The sequence below is a fragment of the Triturus cristatus genome, chromosome 8, assembly GCF_964204655.1.
Source record: "Triturus cristatus chromosome 8, aTriCri1.1, whole genome shotgun sequence".
Classification (NCBI taxonomy): Eukaryota; Metazoa; Chordata; class Amphibia; order Caudata; family Salamandridae; genus Triturus; species Triturus cristatus.
In genome coordinates this window covers 238,883,855-238,897,817 of record NC_140591.1, presented here as the reverse complement: position 1 = coordinate 238,897,817, position 13,963 = coordinate 238,883,855, and the positions used below count along the sequence as shown (strand labels likewise).

Below are 13,963 nucleotides of genomic sequence, written 5' to 3'. Positions count from 1 at the left end.
CTAAGGCCCAGAATTCACAGCTACCCACATTGGAAAAAAAGGGTCAGTTTTCAGTGAAAAAATGTGATGCGTCCTTGTTTGCGGGCACTAGGCCTACCCACACAAGTGAGTTACCATTTTTATCAGAAGACATGTGGGATCATTGACTAGTAGAACATTTGCTATAATCAATTGGATTTTGCTGCATTTGTGCTTTCCAAATGTAAGCCAGTGTGTAAAAAAGAAAACATCCTCTAAATCATATGCTAGTTCGCTTACCCACAAATTCAGAAATGTACAAATAACCACTTCTAAACTCCACTTCTTGTGTCCATTTCAGAAATACATTGCTTTCCTTGATACCCATTTTTCGATCTACATAGTTCACAAAATGAATTGGTCTATACTGGCACACAATGAAAAAACATTTTATGGTGCAACCAGAAGGGTCTAGTGGATGTAATTATATATTGCTTATGTAAATCACCCATTGTGACAACTTACAAATAAAAACATTGTCACAAATGGCTGTTTTGTACCTACTCATTTTCAATATTTCTTTATTTCAACAGTTAGTTTATTTGGGAAAACCATGAGGGAGCTACACATATGAGCCCTTTCTGAATTTGGAATGTTATCCACTTTCTAGCAATCTACAGCTTTCCTGAATCACCCATGGGTTTCATCCTGGCTTCCAGCACAAACTGGAAGTAAATTGAGAGCACAAAAAATATGAAAAAGGGCCTACCTCTTTGGAAAATGCCAAAACTGTGGTTTAAAAAAAGTTTTTTTATTCAGCTCTGCATGTTCCTGAAAGCTGGGAACCATTTGTTGATTCTCAACAATATGGAGCTAAGGGGGTCAATAGGCAGGTCGCCCCCACTCATAAACTATGCACAAAACAGGACCTGCCCAGTGAAAATTTGTAAACAAAGTGAGCACGTTTTTATCAGTATCCCTTGCAAATTCAAAGCTGTTATATTTGATATTGCATGTGCGGCCAATTCTTGCCGTTCAACAACCGGGTCTGATGTCACTCGCTTCTGTAGTAAAAACTCCTACGTGTCTAGGTGTGTATGAAGGTGTTTCCCTGATAATCTCTCTCCCAAGTAGTTTGTATGAAGAGAAAGGACAGACAGAACCAAATATTTATGGTATCTATTCAAAAACCACAGAGATAGAAAAAAGGTGGGAAGGGACTGACAGTGCCTCACGGAAGTACCACCAACGAGGATACGCAGACAGGTACTCGCCTGCTACCTCACGTTCTCATCATAGGCAACTGCCGCCCAGAAAGGAAAAAAAGGAATAAATCAGAAAGCCTCAAGTCAATCCCAAAAACTGGTGCCTAGTGAAACTTATATTCTAATTTGTGTCTGTGTTCAAAAATAAGAATGTCGACCCAAAAGAGAAAGACTGGGTCTGATCAGGACCCACGTCAATCCAAGTTAAAACCGAGCGAGACTACACTGGCTGCATGATTCTTTATTCTGTGCTGTGTGTCTGCTCATTAAAACCAAAATGTTTCATTGCCTGATTAAATTAGCGGCAACTTCTTCAGGGCTAGGGTCGACTGGCCACTCTGCGTTGCTAGTTTGGACCAGTGATCTATCTGTCTGCACCTGGGGGAAACACAATTAAAAACACAGATTCAGCTTTTCACTCACATTGCTCATATGGGTCCTTCATACATATATGAAAGCGATTTGTGTCTTCGCTGATGTGCTAAAAAGACTCGGTGCCTGCAACACCTTGAACATTAATATTTACCATGAAGATTGCTCTTGTTCAGCATACCTCAACCCTTCATATAGATAGGTATGTGCTACTTCCAATTATACTCCTGGACTGAGATTCCCTATGTTTTAAAATACATTTTCTTCATGAAAATACCTGTAGTTTGGAGAAGGGTTTCCTCTTGCCTCACAGTTGAGAGTTACTTTCTTTTCGCCAAAATTAGCTGGAAATACTACATCATCTGGTTCTTGAACGAACTGAGGGCCATATTCAACGTTCTCTGAAAAATAAGTCAACATTTTATAACCGTGATCATTTTCCTAGTTTATTAGAACAATTTCAGCATATTTCTCTGTAATGTATTTAATCGACTGGCAATTGTAGTGGAACACTATGGGAAGCTATATGGGCATATAAGGTTTCTCTTGCTCAGAATAGCCGTTACATGGTGTTGAGTGGAGTTCGCTCTTAGATACAGATAAATTGCCCCATCTGAGTACCGTAGCAAACAAACTAAATATTATTTATAAAACCTGGCCCAATATTGGGAGTGTCATTGTTCTTGAGTTGTTCATAGTTGATTAGTGTCCGAGTCTCCTTTTATAAAGGCTTTTTTATAGACAGGCGTATAGCTTATAAGTACAAAATTACATTTATATTTCTGAATTCCATTCCCTGAATCGAAGAACCTGAATAATCAGAATTTTAGAACTGTCAGGTACATATTCTATAGTGAAAGGACTTGGTGTTTAGAGTTTTAGAGGATTTGCATTTGACATAAAACTACGCAGAGAAAATAGTAGTCTAGCTGTGTGGCACTGTAAAATGCATGGAACATCCTCTGTAAGAAAATAGCTTATTAATTAGTGTGTAGGTGAGTCCACCACAAGGAATAAGGTCACAAACTTGTCAAACAGAGTTTTAATAATTTAAACATTGACTCAACACCCTTGCAGCTATGGCACAGAGCACATGGAGTTAATTTAGGAATTAGTGTAATTTATTAAGCAACACAACTGGTAAAAAGTAGTCATAACCTAATACAATAAAAATACAGAAACAATGAGTAAAATGACACCAAAACTCCAAAAAGGGGAACTGGATATATGATTTTTTAGAGAGAAAGTAAGCTGCCAATCAGAAGGCACTGCTTACGGTTGACAGGGACCTATGCGTGATTTCAGAATGAACGCAATAGAACGCAGGTCAGATACACTAAGCACATTCGACCCAGTCAAAAACCTTACCTTCTATTTTGTGTCTGAAATGGAAGTCAAAATCCTCCAGCAGGACAAGGATGCAAGAATATATATGCCAAAGTCCTCTCAAAGCCGGATAGCCGCTGCATGAGGTATCGCTTAAAGCGTTGGTTTTGGCAGTTAGAACACCAAGTGTGACAAATTAAAGTTTTAAAGTTGACAAAGTCCTTGTGTGGGGCGGATATTTTTGCGCCTTCACCCAGTCAAGATTTCTATATTTGCACCTGGTGTTTTTTACAGAGCTCAAACCCCTTGAGATGAGCAAGCCTGAAACTATATCCAACAAAGTCCCAATTTAATTGGACACATTTGCCACGAGGTCCCATCGAATCCCTTCCAACTTTTCATTCTTTCTAGAACAGCTCCCCCTGGCCACGTTTAAGGCTCCCAGGACCAAAGGAACAGCACTTAGTGTCTGCGATTCACTTCAGCACAGCCCACCAGCAGGTTCTAGTTGCTCCTAGTCAACTAGGAACTTCAGGAAAAAGGTCTCTTGCATCTTCTTGTGTTCCTGTAACCACTGAGGAGGTGGGCCCACTGATTCTTGGAGTTCACGTTTGTCCTGGGTGCAAGTGGGAGCAGGTCCAGCCCTTTGGGTCTTCACACAGGTCATAGGCAGCAGGTTTCATCCTCTCCTGTTCATCCAAAGGTCCAGATGTGTTCTTATGAGCTGGGGTGAGGTGTGCCACTTTTGTAGGATTCAGTAGTTAGCGGGTAGAGGGGACTGTAACCAATGGTCACAACGTTCTAATAGGCAAGGCGTTCCTCTTTTTCAACACATCCTGTTTGACTTGTTTCACTCCTATCATACAGTGGACTATTCCAAGGAGAATCCAACATGGCAGAACCCTTCGGGCGGCCCAGTCTGAAGTGTGTCTAGGAAAATAAGCAGCCCTCAACCACACCATAATGGTAATCAAGACCAGCTCCCACTTCCAATGGAATGGTGGCAGAACATCACATTGTGCCGTGGGATCAAATGGCTTATTTTCTCCTAGTCTTCCTTTACACTTAACTGTAAATGGACAAGCCATTCCCTGGTCCCTTCCAAGTTAATGACATTTCTTAACGGTCTCAACTGTCCTTCATGAGCTGAGAGGAGTTAAATACTCCACACCCAGGTCTTCCTGTCAAAAGGCCTAGGCCATTGTTTCGGCTCTGGGAGCAGTTTACACCCATCATTAAGGGGAAAGGCTGACAAAGGGCAGTTGCGGACAGGTTAATGTGAATTAATTAACCTACTGGAGTATCAGGCAGGCAAAATCTACTTGTTTAAAAGTTACTTTTCATGTGTCTTTATCAAAAATGCAAATGCACCATAGAACAGGATTTTTAGTAAATATTAAAAACAGTGGTTGAAATACTTCTCTAGGCTATCCGGAACCCAAGATAGCTAAAATAGCATTTTATTAGTGTTGAAAAGTGGGTTATTAGTAGTTGTAAATATGCATCTACCACTGGCAATATGGCCACTATCCCAGTCTAGGGCTCAGTATAGGTCTCAGTTAATTATTCCTATTCTCCACCCAAGGTAGCTTGGCGGCGAGGAGGCAGGCTTAACTTAGGAGACCGGTATGTAAAGCATTTAAAAACATCAATTCAGTAAATAATTAAGACACAACACACTATACAAATCCAATACCAATTTATAAAAAAATTAGAATATGTTGATCTTTAAGATCACACCAAAATATGAAAAATCTAATTCAGGGAACCACAGATATGAATTTTTAAATATTTAACAATTTCTAGCACTTAGAAACCTATAGCATCAAACTGGGGCATCTGGTTGCGCTTAACCAGGACGAGGTCACATTTTCAGGCCGACTGCAATGGAGCCCTGCGCAGATACACTGAGCAGGAGAGGCCCCGGTCAAACTTTTACCTTTGCACTTAGAACTTTTGTGGAGATTTTTCCACCAGGGTCTCCAGATGCTCTTCACCAGTCCAGATTTGATGAAGATTCACCGGTTTGACCTTGTGGGGCCTCCCAGTCAAACTCTGGAAGTTATAACTCTTCAGCTGGATGAACTTGGAATCCAGGCCGGGTCGCTGTTGAAGGAGGCCGGCTTGACTCTAGCAGTTGAGTCGGTCACCTTATGGAGCTATTTTCCAAAGTAGATCCAAAGTTCTGAAACTTCTTCCTGAAGTTCCTATTGAGGGTCAAACGAGTCCAAAACACTATCCAAGGGTCTGGAAGCTCCAAAATGGTCCTTGAAAGTTTGGGACCACAATTCCCACAATGCACCTGGACAAAATCCCACTCCACACAATAGACTCTTGATGGTGATGATGCAGGTGAGCTCTGTTAACCTGTAGCTTGCAGGGAGTCAACTCTTTATTCCTTCAGAAGCAAGGTACATCCACAGGGCTGTGGTTCCAGAAAATGCAGCAGGGCCTGGTTGTGTAAATCCAGGTTCCAACACGGCAATCCTTCTTCTCAGAGTTTCAAGCAACAGATCTGAGAGGCTCTGCACCTCTCACACATTTATTCAGTGTTTTTCTGGGGTCAAGCAGGAGAGCACTCCTGTCCAATGAGATGCAAGGCAACACCCCAGAGCATGACCACTTTCTTTAAAGTATGGCATACTCTGGCTAATCCTGTTAACTTTGACCAATCAAGCAAGACCTCAGGAAGGCCGCATTTTGGCTTACAGACCAGAATACCTTATAACTTATTTTCTGTTTATTTTAGGATAAATTCAACAACGACATGTTGTTGGATTTATCAATACCATTATCCTAAATCATTCAATGATATTTATTCAATTCCTAGCAATATTTATGCGTTCATAAACTATAACAATTTTTTCCTAGTAGCTGGGGAGCTACAATGGGGAAAATTAAATGTTGAATTTCTCCAACACCAGGACATATAACACATCTTTTATGAGTGGCCTTTTTGTAGTTACAGCACCCCCCGCCCCGGGGACACCTTGGGAAGATCTTGGGGGTTCTAAATGCGCAACAATTATGTAGATCCATATTCCACAGTGCTCCTGGTACCAAGGCTGATTTGGGAGGCACTTTACTACAATGGGGAAAGTGAAATTGTCAATTACCCTATCCCCAGGGCATATAAACCATCTTTTCTAAGGGCCCTCCTTATAATTACCTGTCCCCCACACCAGGACACCTAGCGGAGATGCTAGGGGTACCTAATGTGTAGAAATATTGTAGATTATTACTTTTTCAGTGCCCCCAACACCAAAGTCGAGTTTGCAGTGAATGTACTTTTGAGAGCATTGCAGCAACATGGGGCTGCTTTTAAAATGACCTCAGGCGCAAGTGCAGAAAGGGCTGGTGGCCTCTAAACTGCCATGCCCCACTATACAATAGGGATTTATAGGTAATTTTAATCCCATGCCCTATTATTTACCAGGGACTTATAGGGTAGGTCATGCCAGTTGTAAGTGTACCCTAATGCATGTGGGTGTTTTCACTTATGTTTTCAACATAGCACTGGCCCTGGGCCCTGGACCAGCATCCAGGGGTCTCAAATGGGGCAAAAGATGCAGGGCTATTATAAACAAGTCCTGATTTCCAACAATTCTAGCTTATGTTTTTTCTCATAGGATCAGATACTGACATTTACAGACAAAATAGCTTTTAGGGGCTAATCACTATGGGAACAAGAAAACATAAAATTCTTACATGTTCTCTTTTAAAAACTAGGCAGCCTACCTTGGGAGCTACACGGCCTACTTAGGGAACATATTTATTATTTAAAAGTATGATTTCTTTCTTGTCAAAAAGAGTTATTTTACAGGTTACCAGGCAGGTTAAAAGAGCACAGGGGCCAGGCTTGAAATATAGGCCCAACACCATGTTTTTCCTGGTCAGTCTAGTGGATACCATAATAGGCGCTGTAATTCACAGGTGACATTACATTTTCAATGTCATTGATGGATTTTCCCTGCACCATATTCAATGGATTTACAAGAAATTTAAATATAGCAATTGGGGATTAGTATATTGTGGCATTATAGAGGTCAGAGCACATACACTTTGGAGTGGACAGCAGTGCACCAGTCAGCAGAATTGAAGAAATAGAAATAGCAGTCTGCGAAAGATGCAGGTGATCATACAAAAAGAGGAATGTTCTTGAAATTATGAGGTAGTGTTCTTTAAAGGAGTGAGTCTTCTGCTGTTTTCTAAATTGCATCATGGTTTAGTCAGCCCTGATAAGTAGGGGACATCATTCTATACCCTAGCTGGAATAAATAGACGAACACAGTATGTGAATTGTAAGGATGGTAATGGCCATGGAATATTTTTTATCTACCCACAGGCTTTGATTTAAGAGTGTCTGCATGTCTCTGTCTATGTATGTTGGCTACTGCAGAATATCCTTAATATTAGAGGGTTTTTAAACCAAAGCAAGTGGAATTTGTGGTTTCATGAATTTGCACATCCTAAATCGGTGAATCAGTATTTGAAGAGTTTGCAAAAATTTAAGTTTTTGCAAACACAACTGTCGTTGAGGCGCATACAGCAAATGTGAATCAAGCCACATATACCCAATCTCAGCCAATGCGCAATGCTTCATTTGCTTTCATCCCCTAAACACCGTAGCCTACATACCCACTATTGGCCCAATTTTAAAACTTTATTGGCTAATACTGGTAAGATTTAGGATGGCAAATGGTTTGAATTTGAAGTTTAAATTTGTGGTAGGTACTCCCAAAATGTAACATGCACCCAGATGGGTTAATTTACAAGTAAGCTTATACCACTATACTGTAGTTTTATGTGCAAGTAAATCTCATCACCGGGGCGGGAGTGGGCAGTACAGAGCGGTGTCGCCCAAAAAAAGTGGTGAATACCTACAAACCTGTGATTTACTTCGTATTCACAAACCTTTTTTGGTATTGCCCCACCTTGCATGTGACTATAAATTTACTACGGTTATGTGCAGTGGTAAATGAGTGTCAAGGAAGGATCTGAGTGAACTCCCCCAAAGTTGATGGGGTGCAGTCAAAAGGTTTTTATACAGAGAAAATATTTTCCCATAGAGGAAATAAAGTACGTTTATTGAAGCGCAAATGCACTTTTTCTGAGTATTGAGGCATGTGTAAACATACAATATTTATTCATAAATGCTTATTATTGCGAGTACTTCTGGATAAATACGTTTGCAGCAGCTTCTGGGAGTATAACTGGGATTTCATGAAGTTTCAAGAACATCTTTAATTAACTCCATACGTGCAAATAAAAAAAAAAAAACAAGAATAAATGTATGATTTTTTGCGAATAATTGGGTCCTATAATAATGCCAGCGTTGGCACATGAATGCAGATTAGGGGTATCGGTTTCAAGCGTAATGCATTGTAGTTATTCTTCTGAAGCTAAAGTGAAACGTACAGTCACCATTCATGTGACTTGTTATAATGCACACTGTAGGGGCTTTTTATTAAATCAAAATGTTGTTGAACAAAAGCTACTTTACTGTGACTGCTGCGGGTGCAATGGTTTTCCTTCACTTTCACTGCAGTAACAAAAAAAGCTCGCACTTCAAGGCCTTTCAATTAACCTAAAAATATTAATACTATATAATCAGCTTTGAATGGAGCGCTGGTGTCTGCGCTCTGCAGACAGCGACATTTCAAAGAAGATTCAGTTCATGCAGACACGCACTTAGTGTATTAAATTATAACTCTCAGATTTCAGAAGAGATTATTTACATCATAAATTTGCTAAATGGGCCTCATGCTAAGAGTAACTGCAGATATTGCTGAAAGAGTCATTGAATGCCCTTGTATTGCACATGACTGTTGATTTGGAGAAATCTTGAACAATTCCTCGTAATGCTTTTCAATGTTTAGTTGCAACACAATACACAATGGGCCTGAATCACAAAATAATTTGTGCAATAGAAAGTGTAAATGATACATATATACATATAAATTCCATATCCAGATTCAGAAGAACCAGCATTAGTGGTACTTTAGTAATGTAAAGTATACATCCCATAGCAGACCGCCATGATATGTTTTGCGCTAGGAAAGGAGGTTGCGAGGATCAAATGCATATAACACATGAAGTGTTTGTGGGTATTCATAAATATTGCATGACCATTCCCTCTCTGCACATACTCTAATGACACTCCCATGTTGAGTATAAGAAGAGAATGTGCCTCATATTTGTTGGGGTGTAGAAGGAGTGGTGTCACTACAGGGACAATAATTTCCTTGTGAATACATATTTTATGTTAAAATAAATATATCTGCGCTGTGAAAGAGAAGTATGTACAACTATCTACGATTTGAGCTGCTTTGGATGTGCACTTCCATGGATTTTGGAAACTTTCAGAAATCTGGACAAATTTGAAGCAAATTGGAGGCAGAAATCTACAATACGAACATTGCAAAACTGAAGATCGCCCTGCATCTTTAAGTGACTGACTTACAACACTGTTACAGCTGAAAGAATACAGTGCTTTCTTACAATAGTAATGTTTGGTACTATGGCTGCACTATCTCTAGAATGATCTACATGACAGTGGTACCCAATTTGCATGGTCTGGGGCAGTGTTGACCTCAAGAACTATAAGGTAATGTGTCCCTGGAGTCATGATTTAAAACAGCTTTTCTCAATACAGTCAATAAGAAAAGAAAGACTCAAAAAGTTGGTTCGAGATCAGAATTTTAGAACAATCATGAAGGTTCAATAAAATGGTAAGGGAAATACAGAAAATAGAAAAATGCAAATGCAGCAGTGTAAGAAAATGTCGGTTTGTGTGGTCACCCTACACTTTTTGCTGATGTTTATTGCTGGCATATGGACTATGAACACTGGGGCACTGCCGTTAATCACCCAATGTGTGCGCGTTGACCCCTAAAAACCATGTAGAAACATTTAATCACAAATTGGCATATTTAATGTACCTATAACTCCCTAGTAGGTGATATTCAATATACCCAGGGCCTGTAAGTTATATGTCACTAGTGGACTACCACATCTATTGTGTCACCACTAAAGCATGTCTTCAGGCCTGACCCCGCAGCCTGAGTGTGAAGGTTTAAAACTGCCAATGATCTTGCTAAATAAACCCATGCTTAATACTGATAAATCACCCCTAAGTTAAGCCCTAACTTCCCATAAAGCAGTGTGCATGATATTTAAATAGTAGGACTTACGTTTTACATATCATGTCATTGAAAAAATAACATCTTACAATGCATAACTGCAGTTTGATAATAGCTAGACCACGGTTCAAAGACTCAAATTCATAGGAACTTAACATTTTATCTGATGGTCAAGTTGGATTTTATACCACTATTTTTATATTGCCACTTTTAGAAGGTTGGCATTTGTCAGCCTAACGCTTCTAGCAGCCTTTACAGAGTTAATCCCTACTAACAGCTGCCAGACTACTGGGAGGTGTGAATAGATCCAAGGAAATGGAACAAAAAGGTCTTGGCTGGGAGGAGGTGTGGCCTCCTCCTGACAGGATAGAGTAGGGGATGTGCCCACCGACTGCACAAGGCTCAAAGAGACTTCCACCATCACAGGCAGATGAAACTTACTTCTAGGCCTGCCCCTGCCATCAGCCAATTAGCCAGAGTGGCACCAATCCTAGCAGGGGGATCAGAACTGTTCCAGAACTGGTTTGTATGGGTGGTTTGTCTGATTTTCTTAGACACACCTCAGGGGTCTGCCCAGAACTCTGACTGGGGAAGAAAGATCCTGCCACATTCAAGATTGACGCAGCAGAGCACTGTGGAATTGTTTAGGTCCAGACCCCCAAGAAATGATGTCAAAGTGAGTACGGTTGCCCCCAGGGAACTTTTTTCCTATTGAACAGTGAGTTTCCTCCACCCACAGGTTAGTGCCAGGCATAAAGGTGGCACCCCATAGGCACTTTCTTCAGAACACCTCTGCACCTGCAAAAGACAAAAGAAGGACTGCACCTGCTGAACTCTGGGCTTTAGAAAGTGGACTGCATCTATTGTAACCTGTGGAGAGAGAACCAAAAGTTTGGACCTGTGCCCACTTGTACCCAGGACTGAAGAGAGAGCTAGTTGACTAGTCTCCTGTTGAGCTCAAGGAACTCAAAAGGTGCACAATTTCAAGACACTGTTGAGCACAGCTGACCTGTCCCAACTGAAATTTCCCTGAACCATGCTAGTGGCTTCTTAGAGACTAAGTGCTGATTGCCAAGGCATGTCTAAAAGGTCCAGGACCCTTGGTGAATACTGGACTCTCCTTCCAACAACAACTGCAAAATTGGGCATTCAGTAACATTTTCTAAACAGAACCAGAGGCAACCACTGGACGGCGACATTGCAACGCTGGATGTATTCTACTTGCTAGTTTGCCCCACTGTAAGACATTTGGCTTCCAAATAAGTCTAGAGTTAGAAATCTTCACTGGTAAAAGATGCTGAAAGTATCCGGCCAGCGAGAGATCTTCGCATGGGTGCAAATAAAAAATTTCTTCCACTGGAGTTTTCTCATCAAAAGTCAATTGCTTCACCAGGACTTTGCCCAATTACTATCTGACCGTGCTTTAATAGTTTTATATCATGCTTGGTCACTGTCTGATCGGGCCACCCAGCAACACAATACAGAGCGTGGGTGGTCTGCATGGCACTGGCTGTCTGAGTGCTGCTGCGGACCTGCACAACTGGACCGGGGTGAGCACACTACAGGATTCTGCCAGGAATGCATTTGCAATGTTTCAAGCCTAGTGTTGTGCATTACACCTTTCCGGCACATCCCATGCGTGAGCCAACACGCTAATGAATGCAGAGCAAAATCTATGTATTTTCACATAACAGTAGTGAGTACCTCTTATAGTGGTAACTTATACTCAGGAATAAAATGGTGATTATAAGGTACATCATTCTTTTGCACTTCATTATGCCAGTCCTCACTGCCACCATGTGGCTTAAGCAGTGGTACGCCAATTTAGAAAACAAACATGTCTTTTCCCCGGTCATGTGTTGCTGTAGTTATATTTTTATTGCAACGTGTAAGTCGCTTATAGATCTGTTCAAATTGTGCATGGATGAGTATGAATGAGATCTCTGTTGGTGGGGGGGGGGGGGGAGATTGATGGCACTGCTAGTTTCTCACAGTTCCTTTCAAGGTTTCTGAATATAAAGCTCAGCCAGTTCTTGTCTTCTCTACAGAGCGCAGAGAGCGACGTTGATGAATGGACTAGTTGTAATGATGATCATATGGGATAGGTTGTAAAGGAGGTACATAGCTGTCAATTTAATCCGGGCCGGAATGAGAAAGCAAACCAGCCCTGGCAATCAAGTCAGACAGGCAACCCGGTGGCCGTGCTGGTGTTAGACACTGCTGCTGCATTGGTTACAGGGGGCCGATATTGCAGCACTGCTGAAAAATCAGCCCACAGCAGCAAAAAAGGCCCGCCGCTCCAAAACTGCCCCCCCCCCCCAGCCCACCTGGAAAATGCCTGAATACTCCTACGGCCAGTTCGGCCTTGGATTTTAAGATGTCGCTGAAGGAAAAGAAAAATGCGGTGTGAGGTATCAGCACCGTTGTGCATGACCCACAGGAATGGAACTGATCACTTATGTTCCCCATGACAGCGAGTGTGGATAACCTCCTTCAGGCTGCTCCAGGCAGTGTGTGTAGTCCATTCATTGAAGGGACACCCTTTTCCTGTCCCCCATGTGGGTGGAGCACGTTTTTAACCCAGCCAGATCCCAGTAGTACAGTTTTGCCTGGCTGAACCAGTGACAGAAGCTTCTCCTAAGCATAGCTGCCTGCCTAGGCACCTGGTAAATCCATTTTGTGTTCCAGGAATAATCAAATAATCTTTCTTATGAAAAGGTACTGATGACTTTTTTGACTGTAACAAAGCACATTGCAAAACGTTTAAAAAAACTATGTCCTGAAATGTATAAATACCCAAATTACTTTATGCAGTACAGCTGTTGTTCCTTGGCACTTAATGTTTGGAAAGTACCTTCTAGTATAATGGTACTCATATTACCAATCACACAAGATGAGAAGCTGAGTATGCACCACCTTGATTTGAAAGTGTAAGTCTACAGCAGGTTAGACAAACCTCTGCAGGAGACGTATTATTACCCTTAGCTATTTTACCAGAACGGACGACTTGCTTCAACTCCCTGGTAGAAGGCAATGAAAAAAGTCAGTGCTGTATCTTTAAAGCTGTCTTGTGACCTTGTGTCATATGAGAAACATTCAAGCAGTTGTTGCTTTTTAGCCAATAGCATTTACCTTCTGTGGTTATACACCCATGCATAGAACTGTGAAATGAAAACAACAACTCCATGAATGTGGAGCCCTGCTGATTAAAAATCCAGACCTAGGTAAAGTCCTCATACACAATACTTCTTCACTGGGCAGCTATAAGTCTCAGCACGGAGGTTCTTGCACATATTGAAAGGTCAGAACTAAGGAGCAATGTGAGAGTTCTAGGATTGCTTCAGTACTGACAACATTGGTAAATGCATAGATAAAGACCTATTGTAAGAGCCTTGTGGATACCACATCATGATATGTCAGTATTGAGGTGCATTTTAAGAGCTCCATGGCCAGCTTTGCCCTGAGGTTATATTTATAGTGGTAAATAAAACAGAGGAACATTTTGAAAGATCTGTGGCTGTCGCAGCAATAGTATAGAGACGAAGGTCAATAAAGAGGTCTATCATGAGAGCCCTTTGAATGTCTCAGTACATGTATATCCAGAGGAGTAGTATAGATATATCTCAAGAGACCACAGTCGCTCCCTTTTGTTGAAAGGTTTAGCTGGATGGAACTGCTTCTTCTTTGGTACAATCATATTTGCTTGTTTGCACAAAATTTTATCATGGCCACCTGCACAATTCACTGATGTTAAGAAATGGTGCCCCTTGATACTGTGGCAGATTCCAGTATTGGAACAGTTTCCTTCAGAACTAAATTTTATTAAAATTTTCTTGGGGGGAGAAGCCTCTAAGCACCCCTTGTAGTGGCCAGGCTTGGTCACTATGCACTAAATTCGAG

The 13,963-nt window shown here is 41.2% G+C and overlaps 1 protein-coding gene across 4 annotated transcripts in view; it reads right to left on the bottom strand.

Annotated features, from left to right (window-relative positions):
* The window catches only part of CNTN5 (contactin 5), a 3,369,946-nt gene that overhangs the window by 1,215,095 nt on the left and 2,140,888 nt on the right, over positions 1–13,963 (bottom strand). For all 4 annotated transcript variants that reach the window (XM_085621430.1, XM_085621433.1, XM_085621431.1 and 1 more), the window contains one exon: positions 1,873–1,996. In XM_085621430.1, coding sequence (XP_085477556.1) covers positions 1,873–1,996 — 124 coding nt within the window. The remainder of the gene's footprint in view (positions 1–1,872; positions 1,997–13,963) is intronic.